The following is a 25,234-nucleotide window of genomic DNA, read 5'->3' on the forward strand; positions in this document are numbered from 1 at the left end:
TGCTTTTGGGGCACCTGGGTGGCTCAGTGGGTTAAGCAACCGACTCTTGGTTTGGCTCAGGTCATGATCTCACAGTTCTTGAGTTTGTCAAGCCCTGCGTCAGGCTCTGTGCTGACACTGCAGAGCCTGCTTGGAATTCTCTCTCCTCTCTCTGCCCCTCCCCTGCCCGCTCTCTCTCTCTCTCTCTCTCTCTCCCCCCCCCCCACACACACACACACACACACTAAATAAACTTAATAAAAATATCTAAAAGGAAAAAAAAGAATAATTGCTTTTAACCACTATATCATACTGCTTATTGTGTCATCGCATTGTCTTTAAAAGACTAGAAAACAGACTTGTATGAGGTTCACTTTGTAAATGTGAACATTTTACCCTCATTAAACTTGATTTGTTTATCCCACTCATCACCTTAGTTTACTGTGTTTTTTTTTTTAATGTGTTCCAGACAATGCTATGTGCTGAGTTTTGAACAAGATATACAAAGTCCCTGACCTCATTAATTTTACATTCTAGCAGAGAAGACAGATACTAAGTTCTTTGCCTAATGATTGAATTGTAGTTGTGATAGATGTTACAAAGGAGGAATTAAGAGTAGAGTTTTTGTATGTGGGGGTGTTTTTTAATTGAAGTACAGTTGACTTTTGGAGGAGTTGTTTTTTGTTTTCAATGGATGAGAATCGAGTTTTTGTTGGAGATTCTGACCTAGTCTTAGAAGTGAAAGGATTGTATGAGAAAATAGCATGTGAGCTAAGCTTTGAAAAAAGTCTTTCTGTGCCTACTTGAGGGTATGACTAAAATTAGATGTTTCGACCACCTGTTGGAACTGAATAGCACTTTGGAAAAGATGAACTAAACTCTTTTGTACCTCATTCACCCTGATATTCACTTCATTTATCCTGAAATTTATCACTGTTTTGTACATTTGGTGTCTGGTATAATTCACATTTATAAGGCTGACATATGAGAAAGAGATTAATCATATTCTTTGTTAAGACAGGGAAGTGATAGAGTTGAGAAAGGATCTCTATAGAGGTCTTAATCTCTTGTTTCATTAGTATGTAAAAAGAGCCCCAGAAAATTCTGATTTGCCCAGAGGTGGTTTTAAGATTTCTATAATTGGTGTCAATGAGGGGCACCTGGCTGGCTCATTTGGTACTGCATGTGACTCTTGACCTTGGGGTTGAGGGTTTGAGCCTCACATTCGGTGTAGAGATTGCTTTAAAAAAATTGAATCCTTAAAAAAAATAGTGTTAATGAAAAAGATGTATTTCTGAGTGTTTTAGTTGTTTGAACGCACTTATACCAAGTATTATTTTTTCTCCTTAACTCTGAGAAAGTGATACAAGTTTCTCAACTGGCCTCGTTTAGCCCTACTGGCTGTGAGGATAAGCCTTGTGTTTTCCTATCTGTAACTAGAGTGACTTGAATAAAACTGTCAAGGAAATAAAGAAAGAAAAAACAAAATAAATTATACTTTAAGTGAAAATAATCTGAAGTTATTATGCATAATTTGACTTATTTATATGGTAGCAAAGTTCATGAATAATTTAACTGTACAAAAATGCTTTTGTCTGTGTTGGGACTGCAGTGGAACTTCAGTCTATTCACTTCTCTTTAATATTTTCTAATATGATATAGTCCAGGAGATTCAGTCATAAGTTAATAGAAGGAAATTGTGTCCCTCTAATTGCCTCATGAATTGTCAAAGATAGAAAACCTTAAAAGAGGCTTCTTGTTACATAGCAAAATATACAGGAAAGTCACCATTTTTATTTTGACTCCATCTTCTCATTTTTGATAGATTGCAAAGGTCGACTGTAAGGAAATACTAGACATCATATGTAATCTGGAATCCGAGGGTCAGGATAACACGGCATTTGTTCTTTGTACGACTTACCTCACTCAGCAGCTCCAAACTGCAAGTGTATATTGTTCTTGGTAAGTATATTTACTTTTTTTCACTTTATTTGTTTAGTACATAGTATGGCATTTAGAGTTTATGTAAAACATTGGCTTCTTTCAAATTTAAAGCCTAAGCAAATTAATTGATGACATGTGAATTACATCTTGCTTAGAAGCTAAACCACTTAATAAAAAATGTTACTGGTTTAATCTTTTCCAGAAGAGTCCAGAAATAAAGAGAGGGTAAAGAATTTGAGGTCCTCTTGATCATCTTATATAGAGGATTGTCTGTTAACTTTAATATAGGTCTTCTTTGGAAATAAAATTATGGCAACATGAGACAAATTGGTGTTAGGTCATTTTCCTTTACACTTACTATATCTTTTGGTAGTCGTTTTCCCCTCTTATTTGGAAACCCATTAATTATCTAGGTTTCTAGGTCAGTCTTGCACTAGAGAAGGAAATCCATTTGAATAGGTAATCTCTTTTGAAACTTTGGTACTATATAGCAGAATTATATTAATTTGGTTTTAATTCAGTTTATATCTTGTTTGCCTACAGAGTACTTAGGTGCTAAAAAGAGAACAGTAAGTGTAACCTACGGTTCTTTCATTCCAACTGTGCAGAATCTGTTTAGGCCAAAAGGACAGACTTGATACACAGGAGAATTCTAGAATGTAAGACTGCCAGTAAGTATCAGATTAGTGATAGGGATAATGCCATAGGATATTAGTGGAAGGTGCTCACTGTTTAAGAAAGGTGTCAAGGGAGAGGTAATATCAGAGCTTTAATTCAAAGAATGGATTGGATTTGCATGATCTTGATTAGAGGAACATGGAGAGATTTAGAACCTAAGGATGGCTTGAAGTTGGAAACGAACATTTTGATTGTAGGAAAACCCAGTAAAGCCCTTCGTGTGCTTTAGCCTTCATTGATCTCCTTTTGGAGCATCTATGTGTATTTGTAGTTTTATTATTAACATTGTATGCTACTATATTTCTTCCTGTTTACTATTTTAGATAGAAATATTATTTGCGTGCTATAAATTATCTCATAATAATCCTCATAATTATCATTGTGCAGATGAGGCAGTGGATGACCAGAGGAATCAGAGAAGTCTTGTGATTGCCCAGGGTCTTAAGGCTAAAGTGATAGAGCTGAGATTCACATCCAGGGTTTTTGACTCCTAATCCAGTGCTTTTCTTCTCCTGTGGTGGTTTTCTTGGTGCAGGGCCAGAATGCAGATGGCAGTCTTCTACCACTGAGTCCACTATGCCAGAGTTATATCTCCTGTGAGAAGGGAGATAGTGGAACAGGGAGTTAAATATATTTTGTAATAATCACTATGGGCATTTTGTTAGGAAACCAAAAAAGCAGTGCTAAAAATGAAAAGAATTAAGTAGCAGTGAGGGTTTTGATCATTAAATTAAGTAGAAGAGGCCCCCCCCCCCATGCATTAGAGATTAGAGATTTTAGCCTCAGTAAAACAGATGTATTTACTTGAGGAACAAACCCCAATTTATCTTGTTACAGTTAATTTCTTTGCCTACAATGAAAAAAATATCTGCTAGTGATAGCTAGATTTTCAGGGCAAAGAAATACACTAAATCACATATGAGATGTGTTATACATTACAGAGGGTTATGGGGTTTTTTTTGGATTTTTTTTAAGTTTTAGATGTACAGTATAATGATGCAACAATTCTATACATTATTCAGTGTTCATCACAATAAGTGTACTCTTAATCCCCTTCACCTATTTCATCCATCTCCCCTCTGGTGACAACCAGTTTGTCCTTATATAATGAGTATATTTTCATTTGTCTCTTTTTTCTTTGTTCATTTATTTTGTTTCTTAAATTCTGCATATGTTTTAAATCATATGGTATTTGTCTTTCTCTGACTATTTCACTTAGCATTGTACCCTCTAGATGCATCCATGTCATTGCAAATAGCAAGATCTTTTTTATGGCAGAGTAAATTCCATTGTATATATATACCACATCATCTTTAACCTTTCATCTGTTGATAGACACTTGGGCTGCCTCTGTATCTTGGCTATTGTAAATAATGCTACAGTAAATGTAGGGGTGCATATATCTTTTCGAATTAGTGTTTTTGTGTTTTTTGGGTAAATACCCAGTAGTGGAACTACTGGATCATATGGTAATTCTATTTTTAATTTTTTTTTTAACGTTTATTTATTTTTGAGACAGAGAGAGACAGAGCATGAACGGGGGAGGGTCAGAGAGAGGAGACACAGAATCTGAAACAGGCTCCAGGCTCTGAGCTGTCAGCACAGAGCCCGACGCGGGGCCCGAACTCACAGACCACGAGATCACGACCTGAGCTGAAGTCGGCCGCCCAACCGACTGAGCCACCCAGGCGCCCCTCTATTTTTAATTTTTTGAGGAACCTCCATACTGTTGTCCACAGTGGTTGCACCAGCCTGCATTCCCACCAGTGTTGCATGAGGATTCCTTTTTCTCTAAATCCTGGCCAATACTTTTTATTTCTTGTGTTTTTTGTTTTGGCCATTCTGACAGGTGTGCCGTGATATCTTATTGTGGTTTTGATTTGCATTTCCCTGGTGATTAGTGATGTTGAACATCTTTTCATGTGTTTGTTTGGTTATCTGTGTGTCATCTTTGGAAAAATGCCTGTGTCCTCTGCCCGTTTTTAAATTGGATTATTTGGGGGCGCCTGGGTGGCTCAGTTGGTTAAGCCGCCGACTTCGGCTCAGGTCATGATCTCGCGGTCCGTGAGTTCAAGCCCCGCGTCGGGCTCTGTGCTGACAGCTCAGAGCCTGGAGCCTGTTTCAGATTCTGTGTCTCCCTCTCTCTGGCCCTCGCCCATTCATGCTCTGTCTCTCTCTGTCTCAAAAATAAATAAACGTTAAAAAAATAAAATAAAATAAAATAATAAAAATAAATAAATTGGATTATTTGCTTTTGGGTGTGTTCCATTGTGTAATTTCTTTGTATATTTTTGGATATTAACCCCTTTTCAGATATATCATTTACCAATATCTTCTTTCATTCAGTAGTTTGTCTTTTTGTTTTGTTGATGGTTTCCTTTGCTGTGTGAAAGCTTTGTATTTTGGTGTAGTCTCAGTAGTTTAATTTTGCTTTTGTTTCCCTTGCCAAAAGAGACCTATCTAGAAAAATGTTTCCATGGCTGATATTGAAGTGATTACTGCCTGTGTTTACTTCTAGGAATTTTATGGCTTCACGTCTCACATTTTGGTCTTTCTCAATTTTGAATTTATTTTTGTGTATGGTCTAAGAAAGTGGTCTAACTTCATTCTTTTGCATGTAGCTGCCTTGTTTTCCCAACAGCATTTGTTGAAGAGCTTGTCTTTTTCCTGTTGTATATTCTTGTATATTCCTTTGTCATATAATGACCATAAAAGTGTGGGTTTATTTCCAGCTTCTTTATTCTGTTCCATTGATCTGTGTGTCGGTTTTTGTGCCAGTACCATACTGTTTTGATTACTGTAGTTTTGTAGTATATCTTGAAATCTGGGGTTGTGATACCTCCAGCTTTGTTCTTCTTTGTCAAGATTGCTATTTTGAGGTCTTTTTTTTTTTTTTTTTTTTTTTAATGTTTGTTTGTTTGTTTATTAGAGTGAGAGAGCAGGCGAACACAAGCAGGGGAGAGGCAGAGAGAGAGGGAGACACAGAATCCAAAGCAGGCTCCAGAGCCCTGTGTGGGGCTCAAACTCCGGAACCTTGAGATCATGACCTGAGCTGAAGTCAGATGCTTAGCCGACTGAGCCACCCAGGCGTCCGTGGCTATTTGAGGTCTCTTTTCATTCCATGTAAATTTTAGGATTATTGTTCTAGTTCTGTGAAAAGCTGTTGGTATTTTAATAGGGATTGCATTGAATGTGTAGATTGCTTTGGGTAGTGTGGACAATTTAATAATAATTGGTTTTCCCAATCCATGAGCATGGAATCTTTCCATTGTGTCATCTTCAGTTTCTTTTACCCGTGTTTTACAGCTTTCAGAGTACAAGTCTTTCACTTCCTGGTTTAGTTTATTCCTAGGAATTTTATTCTTTTCAGTGTAATTGTAAATGGGACTATTTTCTTAATTTTTATTTTGCTACTTTATTAGTATATAGAAATGCAACAGGGGGTGCCTGGCTCAGTCGGTTAAGCTTCGGATTCTTGATTTTGGCTCAGGTCATGAACTCATGTTGGCGTGAGATCAAGCCTTGCTTCGAGCTCTGTGCTGACAGTCAGGAGCCTGCTTGGAATTTTCTCCCTCTCCCCCCCCCACCCCCCCCCCCCCCCCACTTGTGCGTGCATGCATGCATGCGCTTACTCACTCTCTCTCTCTCTCTAAATTAGTAAACATTTAAAAAAAATAGAAATGCAACAGATTTCTGTATATTAATTTTGTATCCTGTGACTTTATTGAATTCATGTATCAGTTCTAGTCGTTTTTTGGTAGAGTCTTCAGGGTTTCTGTATATAGTATCAGGTCATCTATAAATAGTGAAAATTTTACTTCTTCCGTACCAATTTGGATGCTGTTATTTCTTTTTGTTATCTGACTGCTGTGACTAGGATGTCCAAACAATGTTGAATGAAAATGGTAAGAGTGGACATCCCTGTCTTCTTCCTGAACTTAGAGTAAAAGCTCTGATTTTCACCGTTGAGTATGATGTTTGCTGTAGGTTTGTCATATATGGCCTTAATTAATGTTGAGGTGTGTTCCTGCTAAACCTACTTCGTTGAAAAGTTTTTATCATGAGTGGATGTAGTACTTTGTCAGATGCTTTTTCTGCTTCTGTTGAGATGATTACATGGTTTTTATCCTTCTCTTGTTAATGTGACCTATCATATTGATTGATTTGTGAATAGTGAATCACGTTGCATCCTTGGAATAAATCACACTTGATCATGGTGACTAATTTTTGTAAGTATTGTTGGATTTGGTTTGCTAATATTTTGTTGAGGATATTTGCATCTATGTTCATCAGATATTCGCTTATAGTTTTCTTTTTGTGTAGTGTCTACCTGGTTTTGGAAGCAGGGTAATGCTGACCTTGTAGAATGGATTTGTAATCTTTCCTTCCTCTTTTTTTTTTTTTTTTTTGAAATAGTTTGAGAAGAATAGGTGTTAACTCTTCTTTAAATGTTTGACAGAATTCACCTGTGAAGCCATTTAGTCCTGGACTTTTGTTAGTTGGGAATTTTTTGATTTCTGATTCAACTTCACTGCTAGTAGTTGGTCTGTTCAAATGCTCTTATTTCTTTCTGATTCAGTTTAGAAGGTTATATGTTTCTAGGAATTTATCCATTTCTTCCAGGTTATCAAGTTTGTTGACATACAATTTTTCATAATCTTGTATAATCCTTTGTATTTCTGTGGTGTAGGTTGTTATTTTTCCTCTTTTATTTCTGATTTATTTGCATCCTCCTTTTTTTTCTAATGATTCTGGCTAAAGGTTTATCTATTTTGTTGCATTTTTTAAAGAACCACCTCCTGGTTTCTTTAGTTTTATTTCACTTATTTCTCCTCTAATCTTTTTCATTTCCTTCCTTCTGTTGGCTTTGGGCTTTTTTCTTTTTCTAGCTCCTCGAGGAGTAAGTTTAGGTCATTTGAGATTTTTCTTGATTATAAAGTAATTTTAAAACTATAATCACACGGTTCTTTTAATATTCCTAATAGAGCTTCCCTTCTAGAGTGACCTATAGCTTTATTCTTCCTTTCTTTACTCTGCCACATTAGCCCTTCCAAGGATGTTAGCAGCTGTAGGATTAATGCTGCTCCACGCAACAGGAAGGGATTAACAAGGATTTCCCTCTTGTTGGCCTCCTGAGGAGCTAGAATGAGTAAAGGAAAGAAAATATTTAGTCACTTCACACTTGGGTAAAAGTAAGCTTCTTCCAAGCAGTTTAAAGAGAAATAGAATCTAAAATTTTGAAATTTGGAATCTTTTTTTTTTTTAACCCCTTCTGTTGTTTTCATAGGTGTGTGTTTGTTTTGCTAATGGGATATTGGAGTGGGATATTTGAAACTTAGGAATTCTGTAAAACATGTGACAAAGTTGGAATCTGATAAAAGCAGTCACTTATTTTTAAACACATATACTAGAATTTATTTATCGGAAGTATCATTCTTGAATGTGGTCATCACAGAAGATAGTATTTGAAGTGTTAACTATGTAACTATTACCCAAAACAGTTTTTTTTTTAAATTTTCTTAGAAATTTCCTTTAGAGATACTTACAAACCACAATAAAATATATCCTATTACTTTAAATCAGCCACCGTACATATGCTTGATCTCAAAAGGTATATTACTCAGCTTATTAATTAACCATGGCCCCAAAAGAATTTTGGCTCTGCAAAAATCAAAGATGTGCTGGAGGAATGAGTTTCCTATAGATGTCTGCAGTGATAATACCATTAGAGTAGCCAAGCAAATAAGAAAGATAACCATTTTTGAATGGGACAGTGTACGTATAGATGTGTAATTACTACTGCTGCTTTTAAAATAAAGTTCAGGGTGCCTAGAGAGCTCAGTTGGATAAGCGTCCGACTTTGGCTCAGGTCATGATCTCATGGTACGTGGGTTCGAGCCCCTCGTCGAGCTCTACCGACAGCTCAGAGTCTGGATCCTGCTTCCGATTCTGTGTCTCCCCCTCTGTCTCTCTCGCTCTCTGTCCCTCTCCTTCTTGTAGTCTCTCTCTTTCTCTCTTCTCTCTCTCTCAAAAATAAACATTAAAAACATTAAAATAAAATTCATGGGGCACCTGGGTAGCTCAGTCAGTTAAACGTTTGACTTAGGCTCAGGTCATGATCTCAAGGTTTGTGAGTTCGAGCCCTGCGTTGGGCTCTGTGCTGACAGCTTGGAGACTGGAGCCTGCTTCGGATTTTGTTTCTCCCTCTCTCTCTCTCTGCCCCTCCCTCGCTAATGCTGTGTCTCAAAAATAAATATAAAAAAAATTAAAGGTCATACAGGGGTGCCTCTCTCTCTCAAAAGTAAATAAACATTTAAACAAATAAAGTTCATACAGGTGAGCCTTAAACCTCCACACAAAGCTTTCAGCAAGTATTTGATAGGTTGACCTTTGCTTTCTTAGATCTGAGTTTAATGTATGTTGGGGCACCTGGGTGGCTCAGTCAGTTGTACATCTGACTTCAGCTCAAGTCATGATCTCATGGTTCGTGAGTTTGAGCCCCACCTGCTCGCTGCTGTCAGAAAGAGCCCTCTTCCAATCCTCTGTCCCTCTCTCTCTGCCCCTCCCCACTGCACTCGCTTACATGCTCTCTCTCTCAAAATATATGTATAAAAAAATCTTGTACATTTGTGTTTCTTTGATGTAATCTCATGCCTGTTCTCTCCCAGGCTAGACTGTGATATGCCAGGGTCAATGTGTGTGTTGTCCTTAGTACCTGACGAAGACCACATATCCATATATGTTTTATTTAACCGAATTTTGTTGAAAGTAAAAAGTGGTCATGAGAATCACATACTGTATCTGCAGGAGCCACCTTTAAAGATGGTCATCCCTTAATGCCACAAAGTTTTCTTTGACTCATTTCCACAATGCCTGAATTCTAGATAACCGTGTGACATACTGACTGGACTTTGGGCTTCCTGATATGCAGAAACCCAGTGTAGTTTAAAGTTCTTGCATGGTAGGTAGATCTCTGCTGAAGTATGTTTCCTACATTAATAGAACTAAATTTCCTTGCCAGTTTTTATGAATTTGTATATAATTTGTTGACTTGAAGTAGGCAGTGTGCTAATTGGAAGCATCTATACAGTGGAATCATTTTCAGTATATTCTTTAATGGTTGTCCATTTAAAAAAATCGTACCATTATAGTAATTGATATTCGTCCCAGTGCACGTATGATCCAACAGGTTCTGAGTTACTATTTTTTTGGTGGTTTCCGTTTTCCAGTGTACAGATTTGAATGGATGACATGGTAGCATTTTCATGAGCTGGTTGTTTTGCTTTCAGACAAATTTGTATATTTGGTTGGGTAATGAGTGGTAGTTTTAAATTGTTGGATCATAATTGTGTAAGTATGTTTAAAAACAAAATACCCTTTTTTGATCATGGTTATTTGGAATTAAAATAACTATAGCTTGAAATATTTAATTTGGAGTAAATCGGGCCATAGACATTCTGATACATATTTTAAAAGTTATTTGAGGGGCTCCTGAGTGGCTCACCGGTTAAGTGGCCAACTTTTGGTTTCAGCTCAGGTCATGATCTCACGGTTCGTGAGTTCAAGCCCTGCATTGGGCTTTGTGCTGGTAGTACAGAGCCTGCTTGAGATTCTCTCTCTGCCCCTCCTGCACTCCTTCTCTTTCTCTCTCTCTCTCTCTCTCCCTCAAAATAAATAGATAAACTTAAAAAAAAATTATTTAAGAGGCTTTAATACTCAACTTGCCTCTTACCACTTTATCAGATTTGCCTAACTTTAAACTAATAGCTAGTTGACGTATTTTAGATAGTAGATATTCCTGATGCAGGGCTCAAACTCAGGAACCATGAGATCATATATGACCTGAGCCGAAACCAAGAGTCGGATACTTAACTGACTGAGCCATCCAGGTGCCCAGCAATCTTGTGAGTTAAGAAAATGAACAGTCACCCCAATTACTTGCCTAACCAGTAGCTATTTTCAAAGCTGACCTGTCTCAATTTTTTACTTTTCCTGGTTAGGAAAGCAACACTAGTCACCAAAGACAAACACTTAAAGACATTTTAAGTTAATTTTATTTATCATAGCTCAAATTTGTCATCATTAAATAGTAAAAGCTTTAATCATGTATCTTTTAAGGAGTATATTCATTTAGATCTTTGAGGCAAGTTTTGTATATATGTAAGAATTTCACCATATGAGAATCCTAGTTACTTCTTTAAAAATACAATAGGGGTGCCTGGGTGGATCAGTTGGTTGAACAACTAACTCTTGATTTCAGTTGAGGTCATGATATCAGGGTCATGGGATCAAGCCCTGCATTGGGCTTTGTGCTGAACACAGAGCCTGCTTGAGATTATCTGTCTTCCTCTGCCCCTCTCCTGCTCACACACATGCTCTCTAAATTAATTAATTAATTAAATTAAATAAAGTATAATAAAATAAGTTCTGTTAAATATGTTTATTTTCAATCTGTTGGGGTATGATCATTTGTTAAGCTTTGTATTTGTACCCAGCTTCCTAGAATAGTCTGTTAATAGCAGTAAGATATTAGTGTTCTAAAACTGGCTTGTGAAAATAATACTTTTTTATGAAAATTGTTTAAGAAATAATTACAGTATGTATTGCAGTGTACAGAAAAGAGTCACTTTTTTAAAGTGGTAACATTCTCTTTAGTTTTACTAAGTAACTTCCCTTGCATTCATATTAGTATTTTTATCCTGGACATTTTTGAGTTACTAGTGCTTTTCCTTGAGAATTTTCTCTTGGGGCTCCTGGGTGGCTCAATCGGTTCAGCGTCAGACTCTTGATTTCGGCTCAGGTCATGATCTCACACGGTTGGTGAGTTCAAGCCTCATGTTGGGCTCTGTGCTGACAGCGTGAAACCTACTTGGGATTGTCTCTGCCACTCCCTGCTCGTGCATTCTGTCTTTTTCTCTCAAAATAAATAAACTTTAAAAAAAAAAGTTTTTTCTCTTAACCCATTCAGTGCCTTTAATTAACTTGTTCTTTTCAAGCTTTCTTTGTTTCCATAATGAATATTTGTAAGATTCTTGTATTTTAGCTGTTTCTAAAAGTGCCATTTTGCTAATTGTATTAGTAATATTTAAACATTCCAAAATGCATGCCTAAGTAGCTTCATGACGTTTTAGAGCTAGAAAGGGCCAGGTAAGTGGAGAAGTGTACTGTTAGAATATTTATTAGTTGTATACATTTTGTTAGCAGTGTCGGGATGTCTCATGATCTCTGCCCACTAGGATAGAGTTTAACGATTTTACCAGTTTGAGAGGACCCAATAGGGAATGTAGACAGTTTTTTTTTTTTTTTCTTCTAGTTTCTGTTTACTATCAATTTATCTTTACAAACCAAAGTGGGGTGGGGAGGTGGAAAGCAAATACCAGTTGCTTTAAATGTTTTACCTTAATCTTTCTTTTTATAGGGAATTGACTCTCTTTTGGAGTAAACTGCAGAGAAGAATTGACCCATCTTTAGACACTTTTTTGGAGCGCTGTCGTCAGTTTGGTGTCATAGCTAAAACACAGCAGCATTTGTTTTGCCTGATTAGAGTTATACAAACAGAAGTGAGTAATTTTGCTTTTTATGATGATTGTCCTAGAACTGAAGAAATGAGTGGGGAGATTACTTCTCAGACAACTCCTTTTAGATGAGGAGATTATGGAATTGGACGTACCTAGGTGTTTCTGCAGATTGACCTTTTAGAATCCACAGTTTTCTTAATGGAAGATAGTGATTTAAAGTGACTGGAGGAAGGGAAGATTGTATTTCTGGGCTATATCTACTACCCTGTATCTACTTTTCCTAGGACAGTTTTCTATATTTTATGCAAGCATGTTTGTTTGCATATTAACATAATTATTAAAAATGAAGAAAATATAACTATATTTTCCTTAAGAATAGAGTAATGCATTTTCTAGGGTTTGGAATAATAGAACAGTTCCAGAATTAGCTATACAAAAATTATAATCTGTGCACAACAGGAAACAAGTTAGATATTTTTAGGAAGTAAATATTTCCTAAAATGAAATGAAGTGCTATATATAAAGCCTTGTTTTTTGAGTTGAGCCCTATAGATATAGAAGACTATTAGCTTAGAGATTCAGCACAAATCTTATACTGTTCCCTGTTTTTGTTTTGTTTTTAGTATCTGCTCATGACTGAGCTCTCCATATACCCATATCTGTAATGGCTCATGGGTATGTTTCATGGGTTACTTCTTTGACAACATCCAAGGATTGTTTATACTAAAGCCAAGGCACAGTTGTATCTTTGATACATCCTTTCTCCTTTAATGTAAACATCTATGTCCTATACTTTATTTGAAATATGTTGGTCTGGTCTTCTCCAGTGAAGATAGGAAAAGGTAAAACAGTTATTAAAAAGTAAATTCACGGTCAGATATGTTAGGTGATAATTATTTCTAATCACTGTGAATGAAGTTGTATCTCCTGTCACAGAAGGAACATGTTCAAGTAATTACCGAACTTGTGTTATTTTTAAAAATTAGTTTTAGGGGCATCTGGGTGGCTCAGTCGGTTAAGCATCTGACGGGCTCAGGTAACGATCTCATGGTCTGTGGGTTCGCACCCCACATCCAGCTCAGAGCCTGGAGCCTACTCCGGATTCTGTGTCTCCCTCTCTGCCCCTCCCTGACTCACACTCTGTCTCTGTCTCTCAAAAATGAATAAACGTGCCGGGCGCCTAGGTGGGTCAGTTGGTTAAGCATCCGACTTCAGCTCAGGTCATGATACCGCATTCCGTGAGTTCGAGCCCCACATCGGGCTGTGTGCTGACAGCTCAGAGCCTGGAGCCTGCTTCGGATTTTGTGTCTCAGTCTCTCTCTTCCCCTCCCCCACTTGCACTCTGTCTCTCTGTCTCTGTCTCTCTCTCTCTCAAAAATAAACATTATGGAAAGAGCCTAAATGTCCATCAATTGATGAATGGATAAAGAAGTTGTGGTTTATACATACAATGGAATACTACTTGGCAATGAGAAAGAATGAAATCTGGCCTTTTGTAGCAACATGGATGGAACTGGAGAGTGTTATGCTAAGTGAAATAAGTCATACAGAGACCGACAGATACCATATGTTTTCACTCTTATTTGGATCCTGAGAAACTTAACAGAAGACCATGGGGGAGGGGGAGGGGGGGGGAAGTTACAGAGAGGGAAGGAGGCAAACCATAAGAGACTCTTAAAAACTGAGAATAAACTGAGGGTTGATGGGGGGTGGGAGGGAGGGGAAAGTAGGTGATGGGCATTGAGGAGGGCACCTGTTGGGGTGAACACTGGGTGTTGTATGGAAACCAATTTGACAATAAATTTCATATTTAAAAAAAATAAACATTAAAACATTTTTTCATTAGTTTTAGAATTGGCCTTTAAAAAGTTTTATTTTGGGGGCACCTGGGTGGCTCAGTCGGTTGAGTGTCCGACTTCGGCTCAGATCATGATCTCACGGTCCGTGAGTTCGAGCCCTGCATCGGGCTCCGTGCTGACAGCTCAGAGCCTGGAGCCTGCTTCAGATTCTGTGTCTCCCTCTCTCTCTGACCCTCCCCTGTTCATGCTCTGTCTCTCCCTGTCTCAAAAATAAACACTAAAAAAAAAATTTTTTTTTAAGTTTTATTTTGTAAGTTTTAAGGAGAGTATTAGTTTTCTATTGCTGCATAACAAATTACCACAAACCTAGCACTTAAAACAACACCCAATTGTTAGCTCAGTTTTGTAGGACACAATGTAGCACAGTGTGGCCAAGTTTGTTGCTCAGAGTATCAAGAAGGTGGAATCAAGGTTTTTGCCAGCTTGTGTTCTTACCTGGAAGCTCTGTGGAAAATCCACTTCTAAGCTCATTCTTGTTGACAGAATTCTCTTCCTTTCAGTTGTAAGACTAAAGCCCTCATTTTTTGCTGGCTGCCAGCTGCAGCCTGTTTTCAGCTACTAGAAGCCATCTTCATTCCATACCTGCATTTTTTAAGCCAGGAGACATTTAAGAAATTCTCCTAATTTGAATCTGACCTTCTCTAAATCTGATTTCCAGACACCTAGATGTAGAGGGCTTGAATGATTAGGTCAGGCCCACCTAGGTAATCCACCTGTTTTAAGATCAACTGATTTGGGGCCTTTATTACACCCACAAAGTCCTTTTTCCCATATGACATAATCATAGGAATTATATTTACAGGATCCACTTACCCTTGAATGGAGGAGATTATACAAAAGTGAGGGTCATTTTGGAATTCTGCTTACCTCAAGGAACCACAGAAAATGGGAAAGCTGCTAGAGGACTAGGGAAAGTGGGTTTCTGAGGCCCTTGGCTGGCTCACTTGGTGGAGCATGTGACTTGTTCTTGGAGTTGTGAGTTCAAGTAAATAGAGATTACTTTAAAAAAAAAAAAAAAAGTGGGTTTCTGACACAGACCAAGGAATTTGCTGTCCACCTACATAACCAGACCCATTCCTCTTTAATCCTCATTTCAGGTACTTTCCACTATAATCATTCATGATAACTGGCCTAAAGGCTAGAAAAGATGTGGACTGGTAGGTGGAAGGCAGTGAGTGGAGAATTCCCTTCAAATTGAGAGACTCACCTCTGGGTTTTTAAAGAGGGATGGATCTAACCTGTATCAGTTAGGATCTAGTTCTGCCACGAGTAGTAGATATCCCACAATAGTAGTGCTCTAAAGAAAGTGGAAATTTTTCCTTTTCTCATGTAGGTAGATAATCCAGGCAGACAGGCCAAGGTTGCTGTTAGTGGTTCCACGTATCAGAAACCCAGGTTCCTTTTTGTCTGCCATCAACACATAGTTTCCGTCTCATGTTCTAAAAGCTAACTATTCCAATCCTAGCTATCATGTCCATTCCCGATAGCAGGGCACTGGGGGTGGGGAGGCAAACCACACCATGATAACACCTTTTCCTCATCCCCTCTAATACACACAGCCCCATCTAGCTGCAAGGGAGACAGGAGATATATTTATTATTTCAGGTTACTCTGTAACCAGATAGAAACCAGGCATTCTGTTTTTGTAGCAGAAGAGGCAAAGGATATTGGGAGACAGCTTATAACCAATGACTTAGTCCTTGGGCTGGAACAGGTTAATGATGCTAAAAAGCTTGTGTGGGCATTAGGTCTTTTGCAGAAGGCAACAGTGTATAATGGAGAGGGCCTTGTGATAGTACCTCTTTATTTTCTGGGCTTCCATTTTCTATAAATGAAGAGCTTAAACCAGATCATTTAAAGGTGCTTAGGGGCATCTGGGTGGCTCAGTTGGTTGTGTCTGATCTTGATTTCAGCTCAGGTCATGATCCCAGGGTCATGGGATTGAGCCCCACATCGGGGTCTGTGCTGTACGTGGAGCCTGCTTGGGATTCTCTCTCTCTCCCTCTCTCCTCTCCCCCACTCCTTTACGTGCATGCTGTCTCTCTAATTAATTACTTAATTGATTAAAAAAATAAAGGTGCTTAGAGTTGTTAGACTTTAAACAGTTCTTTTTTTTTTTTTTTTTTTAACGCTTATTTATTTTTGAGACAGAGAGAGACAGAGCATGAATGGGGGAGGGTCAGAGAGAGGGAGACACAGAATCTGAAACAGGCTCCGGGCTCTGAGCTGTCAGCACAGGGGCCCGATGCGGGGCTCGAACTCACAGACCGCGAGATCGTGACCTGAGCCGAAGTCGGCGCTCAACCGACTGAGCCACCCAGGTGCCCCAAGAGTTGTTAGACTTTAAAAATAGTATGAATGAAGGTAGATGAGGTTATATTTTGAAGTGCAAGTTAAAGAAGAGGGCAACATTCAAGAAACTTGAATCCGGTTTATTTGGCCATATGGCCCTTTTTGGTGGAACATCTAGTGCTTACTGTTTTGCAAAACATGACTTTGTCTATTTTAATTCCTTCTCTTTAGTAATAGAGAAGCTGAAAATTAGAGGTGTATGACTTGTAAAGATTGTAAACCTAGTTACAGCAGAGTCAGGACTGGACCATGGGTATCTTGACAAATTGCGTAATGTGATACGATTATCATTTGTAAATCAGAGCACAGAGGTCTTGGAGGGTCAGGTAAGTTTTAAAATAATTCATAGGTTCTCAACAAGTTATTATTCTTTTTGGAAGAGTGAGATAAACTGCAAAGAATATTCTTTTTTTTTTTTTTTTTTATGTTTATTTTGAGAGAAAGTGCATTAGCAGGGGAGGGAGGGAGACAGAGAGACAGAGAGGGAATCTTAATCAGGCTCCACCCTCAGCATGGAGCCAGACGCAGGACTTGATCCCACAAACTGTGAGATCATGACCTGAGCTGAAATCAAGAGTCGGATGCTTAACCAACTGAGCTACCCAGGCTCCGTCCATTCTTTCTTAAATAGCCCAATCTGGATGAAATGGTAAAATCTACAAAATCACTAAGAGCACTTTTCAAAAAAACAGACTTTATACCATTATGCATTCTAAACAGATATACCAAGAAGTTACTTGTTAAAAGAGTAGTGAATAAATTATAGGATATGAAATGTGGAACTGAATTTTGAAGATAAGACTAAATTGATTTTAAACCAGGTAGCTGGAACAAAGAGTGGCAGACATAGTGTATGAAGAGCACATGGGATATAGCCATGTCAAGCTTTGGAATTCCTAAAGGTTGTAAACTGGTTAAGAACTCAGGTTATGCACAAAGATAGCTTTAAGTTTAAATCCTTGTTCCTTTGCTCACTAGCTGGTGACATTGGGCAGTTAACCTTCCGAGCCTTGGTTTCTTATCTATAAAATGAGGATAATGTGGGAAAATAGTATTTGGAGTAGTGCCTAGACTGTAGTAAGGTTTCAGGGGTGCCTGGGTGGCTCAGTCAGTTAAGCATCTGACTTCTGCTCAGGTCATGATCTTGTGGTTAACGGGTTTGAGCCCCATGTTGGGCTCTGTGCTGACAGCTCAGAGCTTGGAGCCTGCTTTGGATTCTGTCTCCCTGTCTCTCTGCCCCTCCCCCCCTCAAAAATAAACAAACATTAAAAAACATTTTTTTAATAAAAAAAATGTAGTAAGGGTAGGGTTCTGTAAATTGATGATAGTTGTTTCTCTGTGTTCCTAGAACTTAGAATGTATGATGCTCAACACAGTATAATTGCTTAACAAATTGATTATCAATTTGAAGAGTAGAGTTTATCCTGTTATTTTACATGGTATTCTGTTGAATACTAACTATGTGCCAGCAATGTAGTAATCACTTTATATTGCTTATTTCATTTTTATAACAACGTTAGGAGGAAAATCTAATGTTACCACTACTGTTTCCATTTTATAGATGAGGCGGCTACAGCTTAGGAATTAAGAACTTGTCACTGCAGTGAAGCTGGGTTCAAAAGCAGTAAAAGTCTGACTCAAAAATCTATGCCATTGGGGCACCTGGCTGGCTCAGTCTATAGAGCATGCAATTCTTGATCTCAGGGTCATCAGTTTGAGCCCCATTTTAGGCATAGAAATTACTTTTAAAAAACTTTTATGTTTTGCATTTTAAGCCACTCTGCCATACAATCCTACTTTTCTTTGCTCATAGTATTTTCATATTCCATTTCAGCCTCTCACGTAAGTCATCTTGTATGCCTTGTATCATATATGACCAGATCTTTTTCCTGATTTTTTTAATTTTATTTTAATGTTTACTTATTTTTGAGAGAGAGCTCAAGCCAGGGAGGGGCAGGTGGAGGGGGAGGAGGCAGAGGATCTGAAGCAAGCTCTGCTCTGACAGCAGTGAGCCCATCGTAGGGCTCAAATTCACAAACTGTGAGATCATCACCTGAGCCAGAGTCAGACACCCAACCGAGTGCCCAGGCACTATAGAAAGAATTTTAAGTTTTTGTTGTTTTTCCCATGGGAAGCTTGAGATTGAGTATACCTATAGCTATAAAGTACTAATTCTTTTAGGAGAAAAGAGGGAGAATCATTTCAGCCTTGAGATTTTGAAAACACTCAGCTGTTCATGACAGTTGAATTTCTTAAATCGAATTCAGTCTTAGACTCACTTTTATACAGCTGTTTCCTTTTTCACCCATTTATTTAAGCCCTGTCCTTCTTAACCAGCTTAAGAATTCTTTTTTTGAATCCTTCAGTGACCTTATTTATCCTGATTTCCTTTGAATTCATGTACCTTTATTATTTATACATTTGGCATATAAATAAATTCCTTGAGGGTTAGACGGTGCTTTAATAGGCAGTGTCTTGTAAAGTTGGACACTATAAATGTACATTGTAACATCTAATCCAGTCCTTTCTTTGCTTGTTGAGGCAAAAAGAATTGGAGCACCTGAGTGGCTCAGTCGGTTAAGTGTTCATCTTCGACTCAGATCATCATCTCAAGGCTTGTGGGTCTTAGCCCCAGGTTGGGCTTTTAAGCTGACTGCTCAGAGCCTGGAGCCTGCTTTGGATTCTGTGTCTTCCTCTCTCTCTGCCTGCCCCTCCTCCACTCATGCTCGCTCTCACTCTTTCTCAAAAATAAATCATTTTAAAAATTAAAAAGGAGAAGGATCTAAATGTAACTTGGAGGAAGAAAGTTTAAAGATAAATTTAAGAACACTAAAAGGTTCGAGAAGTATGTATCTTACCAGTGAAAGTTAGGTAATACTTCATAATGAAAAAGTAATAACTCCCCCCCCCACCCACCCCCGTTTGTCTTACAGGCACAAGACGCTGGTCTCGGAGTGTCAATTTTACTATGTGTCAGAGCTCTTCAACTCAGATCAAGCGAGGATGAGGAAATGAAGGCATCAGTTTGCAAAACAATTGCTTGTCTTTTACCAGAAGATTTAGAGGTCAGACGAGCCTGTCAGCTTACAGAATTCTTAATTGAACCTAGTTTGGATGGATTTAATATGTTGGAAGAACTGTATCTGCAACCAGATCAAAAATTTGATGAAGAAAATGCACCAGTTCCAAATTCTCTCCGATGTGAGCTCTTACTAGCTTTAAAGGCCCACTGGCCTTTTGATCCTGAATTTTGGGACTGGAAAACTTTAAAACGACACTGCCACCAACTGCTAGGACAAGAGGCCTCAGATTCTGATGATGATCTAAGTGGCTATGAAATGTCTATTAATGACACAGACGTTTTAGAGTCATTTCTCAGTGACTATGAGGAAGGTAAAGAAGATAAACAATATAGAAGAAGAGATTTGACAGATCAGCATAAGGAGAAAAGAGACAAAAAACCCATTGGTTCTTCTGAAAGATACCAGAGGTGGCTTCAGTATAAATTTTTCTGTTTGTTATGTAAGCGGGAATGTATAGAGGCCAGGATTCTTCATCATTCTAAGATGCATATGGAAGATGGGGTTTACACCTGTCCAGTTTGTATTAAAAAATTCAAGAGAAAAGAAATTTTTGTTCCTCATGTGATGGAGCATGTTAAAATGCCACCAAGCAGAAGGGACCGTTCTAGAAAGAAATTACTGTTGAAAGGCTCTCAGAAGGGAATTTGTCCCAAGAGCCCCTCTGCAACCCTGGAGCAAAACCAATCATTGGATGAACAAGCCAAAGGAGAGTCTCATGAATACGTCACATTCAGCAAATTAGAAGATTGCCACCTGCAAGACAGAGATTTGTACCCATGTCCTGGCACAGACTGTTCCCGAGTATTTAAGCAATTTAAATACTTAAGTGTGCATCTTAAAGCTGAACACCAAAATAATGATGAAAATGCCAAGCACTACTTGGATATGAAAAATAGAAGAGAGAAGTGTACTTATTGTCGACGACATTTCATGTCTGCTTTTCACCTGCGGGAGCATGAACAAGTGCATTGTGGTCCTCAACCTTATATGTGTGTATCTATAGATTGCTATGCAAGGTTCGGATCAGTGAATGAACTACTTAACCATAAACAAAAACATGATGATCTGCGTTATAAATGTGAATTAAATGGCTGTAACATTGTTTTCAGTGACTTGGGACAGCTTTACCACCATGAAGCACAACACTTTAGGGATGCATCTTACACATGCAACTTTGTTGGCTGTAAAAAATTCTATTATTCTAAAATTGAATACCAGGATCACCTCTCAATGCATAATGTTGAAAGTTCAAATGGAGATGTGAAGAAATCGGTGAAACTTGAGGAGGCTGCACCGGGTGAAAAGCAAGATTGTATTGATCAGCCCCATCTACTTGACCAAACTGATAAATCACATTTACCCGAGGATCTTCTTTTCTGTGCCGGATCAGCTAGTTCTCAAATAGAAACTGCAGAAAATCTGAAAGAAAACAGTGACAGTAATTCTAGTGATCAGTTAAGTCATAGCTCTTCAGCTTCCATGAATGAAGAGTTAATTGATACACTGGATCACTCGGAAATGCAGGATATATTATTATCTCATGAGAAAGTCTTTGTGCCCTCCAATTTAAAAGAGAAATGTTCCAATGTGGCAGTTTGCTTTGATGGGACTAAGTTCACCTGTGGTTTTGATGGCTGTGGTTCCACGTACAAAAATGCAAGAGGGATGCAAAAGCATCTCCGCAAGGTCCATCCGTACCACTTCAAACCCAAAAAGATAAAGACAAAAGATCTCTTTCCCTGTGGGGGTAATGAACACAATCAAGCAACTGAAAAGTTTGATGCAGAACCTAAACCCAGTTCAGATACAAACAGTGACTCCCCAGATGAAGGTCTAGACCACAATATTCATACTAAGTGCAAACGAGAATATCAAGGTTATTCCTCAGAAGCTTCTATCTGTGCTTCTAAGAGGCCGTGTACAGAGGATACCATGTTGGAACTTCTGTTACGCTTGAAACATTTAAGCTTGAAAAACTCAATAACGCATGGATCATTCTCAGGGTCGTTGCAGGGGTACCCATCCAGTGGTGCTAAGTCTCTTCAGTCGGTTTCACCTACTATCTCCGACCTTAATTTTCAGAATCAAGACGAGAATATGCCAAGTCAGTACCTTGCACAGTTGGCAGCTAAGCCTTTTTTCTGTGAGCTTCAAGGATGCAAATATGAATTTGTGACCAGAGAGGCTTTGTTAATGCATTATCTTAAAAAACACAATTACTCAAAAGAAAAAGTCCTTCAGTTAACCATGTTTCAACATCGGTATTCCCCATTCCAGTGTCATATTTGCCAAAGGTCATTTACAAGAAAAACACACCTTAGGATTCATTATAAAAATAAACATCAAATTGGCAGTGACAGAGTCACTCACAAACTACTAGATAATGAAAAATGTGATCATGAAGGCCCATGCTCAGTAGACAGATTGAAAGGTGATTGCTCTACAGAACTTGGTGGTGACCCCAGCAGTAACTCTGAGAAGCCACACTGTCACTCTAAAAAGGATGAATGCAGTTCAGAAACAGATTTGGAGTCGTCTTGTGAAGAAACAGAAAGTAAAACATCTGATATTTCATCACCCATCGGTAGCCATAGAGAAGAACGAGAAGGACGAGAGGGAAGAGGTAGCAGGAGGACTGTTGCTAAAGGAAACCTCTGCTATATTTTGAATAAGTACCACAAACCATTCCATTGTATCCATAAAACTTGCAACTCCTCCTTCACTAATCTAAAAGGCTTGATTCGTCATTACAGAACTGTACATCAGTACAACAAAGAACAATTATGTTTAGAAAAAGACAAAGCAAGAACCAAAAGGGAACTTGTCAAATGTAAAAAGATATTTGCTTGCAAATACAAGGAATGTAACAAACGCTTCCTGTGTTCCAAAGCTCTTGCTAAGCACTGTAGTGACTCTCATAACCTAGATCATATTGAAGAGCCTAAAGTGCTTTCTGAAGCTGAATCTGCAGCAAGGTTTTCCTGTAACCAGCCTCAGTGCCCTGCTGTTTTTTATACATTCAGCAAGTTGAAGCACCACTTGATGGAACAGCATAATATTGAAGGAGAAATACATTCAGAATATGAAATTCATTGTGATCTTAATGGCTGTGGCCAGATTTTCACCCATCGCAGTAATTATTCTCAACATGTATATTACCGACATAAGGACTATTACGATGATCTATTTAGAAGTCAGAAAGTGGCAAATGAAAGGCTACTGAGGAGTGAAAAGGTGTGTCCGACAGCTCTCACTCAGGGGCATGAACATCAGACTACCAGGAGATCATTTAATGCTAAGGCTAAAAAATGTAGTTTAATCAAAGAAAAGAAGGCTCCGATTAGTTTTAAAACAAGAGCTGAAGCCCTCCATATGTGTGTGGAACAGTCTGAGCACACACAGTACCCCTGCATGGTTCAAGGATGCTTATCTGTGGTGAAGTTGGAAAGCAGCATAGTGAGGCATTATAAACGCACCCATCAGATGAGTAGTGCCTACTTAGAGCAACAGATGGAAAACCTGGTCGTTTGTGTGAAGTATGGTACCAAAATTAAGGAGGAGCCCCCTTCTGAAGCAGAGCCCTATATAAAGAAAGAAGAAAATAGCTGTGAATCAGAGCACACAAAGCACGGCCATTCCCCAGGTGACAGCGTGCCTGTCCAGAACACAGATTCCCTTCATCCAGGCGAAAGGGATGGAGGTCAGAAAGGATGTACAGAAAGCAAACCAGTTTTTGATGCAGATACTCTCCTCTACAGAGGAACTTTGAAATGTAACCATAGTTCAGAAACCACTTCTTTGGAACAATGTAATATAGTTCAGCCTCCTCCTTGTAAAATAGAAAATTCCATACCTAATCCTAGTGGGACTGAAAGTGGGACTTACTTCACGAGTTTCCAGCTGCCTTTACCAAGGATCAAAGACTCAGAAACTGGGCAGCCAAGTTCAGGGCAAGAAAACACTGTAAAAAATTCAACCCCTGTTCCAAAAGAGAATTTTAGGAAACATCCACAGCCCAGGTCATTTGATTTGAAGACTTATAAACCTATGGGATTTGAATCTTCATTTCTGAAATTTATTCAGGAAAGTGAAGAGAAAGAAGACGATTTTGATGATTGGGAACCTTCGGAGCACTTAACATTAAATAATTCTTCACAACCCAGTAATGACTTAACAGGGAGTGTTATGGCAAATAATATGGTGAATGACAATGACCCTGAAGTTGACATACCTCATTCTTCCAGTGACTCTGCAATTCATGAGAACCTGACTGCAATCCCACCTTTGATAGTAGCTGAGACAACAACAGTTCCTTCCTTGGAAAACCTGAGGGTTGTATTGGACAAAGCATTAACAGACTGTGGAGAGCTTGCCTTAAAACAGCTTCATTATCTTCGGCCAGTGGTTGTCCTTGAAAGATCTAAGTTTTCCACACCAATTTTAGACTTGTTTCCAACAAAAAAGACAGATGAGCTTTGTGTAGGAAGTTCCTAAATAGCAATTTTGTTTTAGAAACAGACTGGCTCCAACACTGCAACATGGGGACAATTGCCAATTTGAACAAAGGCTGCGAACCAGCCACACCATTGTTTAGGGTAGAATAGGCTGTGTATTTACATGAATGTATAATATCTATGTCAGCAGTATTGGCTGAGTCCATTAGCTCTCCAGTTGGTTTATTGATTGGGGTTTTTTGTTTTTGTTTTTGTTTATTAAAAAAAGAAATGGAACTGTACTCTTGTTTGGTGCTAATTAATACATCAAAATATATTGGGGCTTCCTTTTTCAAATTAAGTGTGCATGATTGTATATGGAACAAATACTAAGATCCCAGGGTGGGAGGGCTAGGGAAAGGGATATGGAGTTCTTACTTGACTTGAATGTGCACCTGAGGGTGCTTTGTGTAATATATTGTACACTACAGCATCTTATATTTTTTGAGTTGAGTTTCAATAAATTACAATTTTTCACCCATTTCTTGTTTACTCATAATGAGTTTTCATACCATACACTAACTGAAACTGCACTGGGCATTTTCTGGAATGTGCACTTATATTTTACCCCAGTAGCTTCTCGTTTCTTATTAACCAAACCATTCAGATCAAGTTTCTTTCTGAATGACTGTTGTCATAAAGTTTTTGTGTAGAGAAAATTCTGAAATTGAGTAATTAGCTCTGAGGGTCAAGATAGCTCCCAAAAGAGGATGCCCGGCAGCTGTCCAGATAGAAAGAATACCAAGGAGAACATGAAGGGCATAGATGGATGCAGTCATGTTTCCAGGGACCTACAAAGAATGTGGTAGGCTGCAATGAAAGGGAAGCACTGGGATGAGATGACTGTAGAGATCGATGGGCAAGGACCCAACCATGAATGCTATTGAGTTTGGACTCGAGTCCTTAGGCAGCTGAGAGGCTTTAAAGGATTTGAACAAAATAACATGACGTTAATTGCAATGTTAAATTAATAACAATTTGTAGATGTCTTGAAATGATTGTGATTTGAGAGGCTGAGAATGGAAACAGTAGATATTAAGACTGTTGAAGTAACTGAGGCAAACCTGATGAGAGTTTATACTATCAGTTGGAGCACAAGGAAGAGGAGATGAAATTAAAAGAGAGGGTTGAATGGTGAAAAAAACGTTTTGAGCAAAACCGATTTAGTAGTGATGCATCCAGTTGAGGTTGGAATACAAAAGGAAGAAATGAATTTTGGGGAAGAGGATGGAAAGCCAAGGTGAGCTTGGTCTTTGGATGTGTTGAACCTCAGTGGACTATGAGCCCTGTATGTCTAATGACAAAGCAGTGTGTTCTTATAAATACAG

At 38.4% G+C, this 25,234-nt stretch overlaps 1 protein-coding gene across 2 annotated transcripts in view; it reads left to right on the forward strand.

Annotated features, from left to right (window-relative positions):
• Positions 1 to 24,383, forward strand: part of RLF (RLF zinc finger) — an 84,871-nt gene extending 60,488 nt beyond the window's left edge. For both annotated transcript variants that reach the window (XM_042949363.1, XM_042949365.1), the window contains 3 exons: positions 1,805 to 1,941; positions 12,020 to 12,161; positions 19,264 to 24,383. In XM_042949363.1, coding sequence (XP_042805297.1) covers positions 1,805 to 1,941; positions 12,020 to 12,161; positions 19,264 to 23,907 — 4,923 coding nt within the window. In that variant the 3' untranslated portion in view covers positions 23,908 to 24,383. The remainder of the gene's footprint in view (positions 1 to 1,804; positions 1,942 to 12,019; positions 12,162 to 19,263) is intronic.
• The last annotated feature ends 851 nt before the right edge of the window (positions 24,384 to 25,234 follow it).

The sequence above is a fragment of the Panthera leo genome, chromosome C1 (assembly GCF_018350215.1).
Source record: "Panthera leo isolate Ple1 chromosome C1, P.leo_Ple1_pat1.1, whole genome shotgun sequence".
Taxonomy (NCBI): domain Eukaryota; kingdom Metazoa; phylum Chordata; class Mammalia; order Carnivora; family Felidae; genus Panthera; species Panthera leo.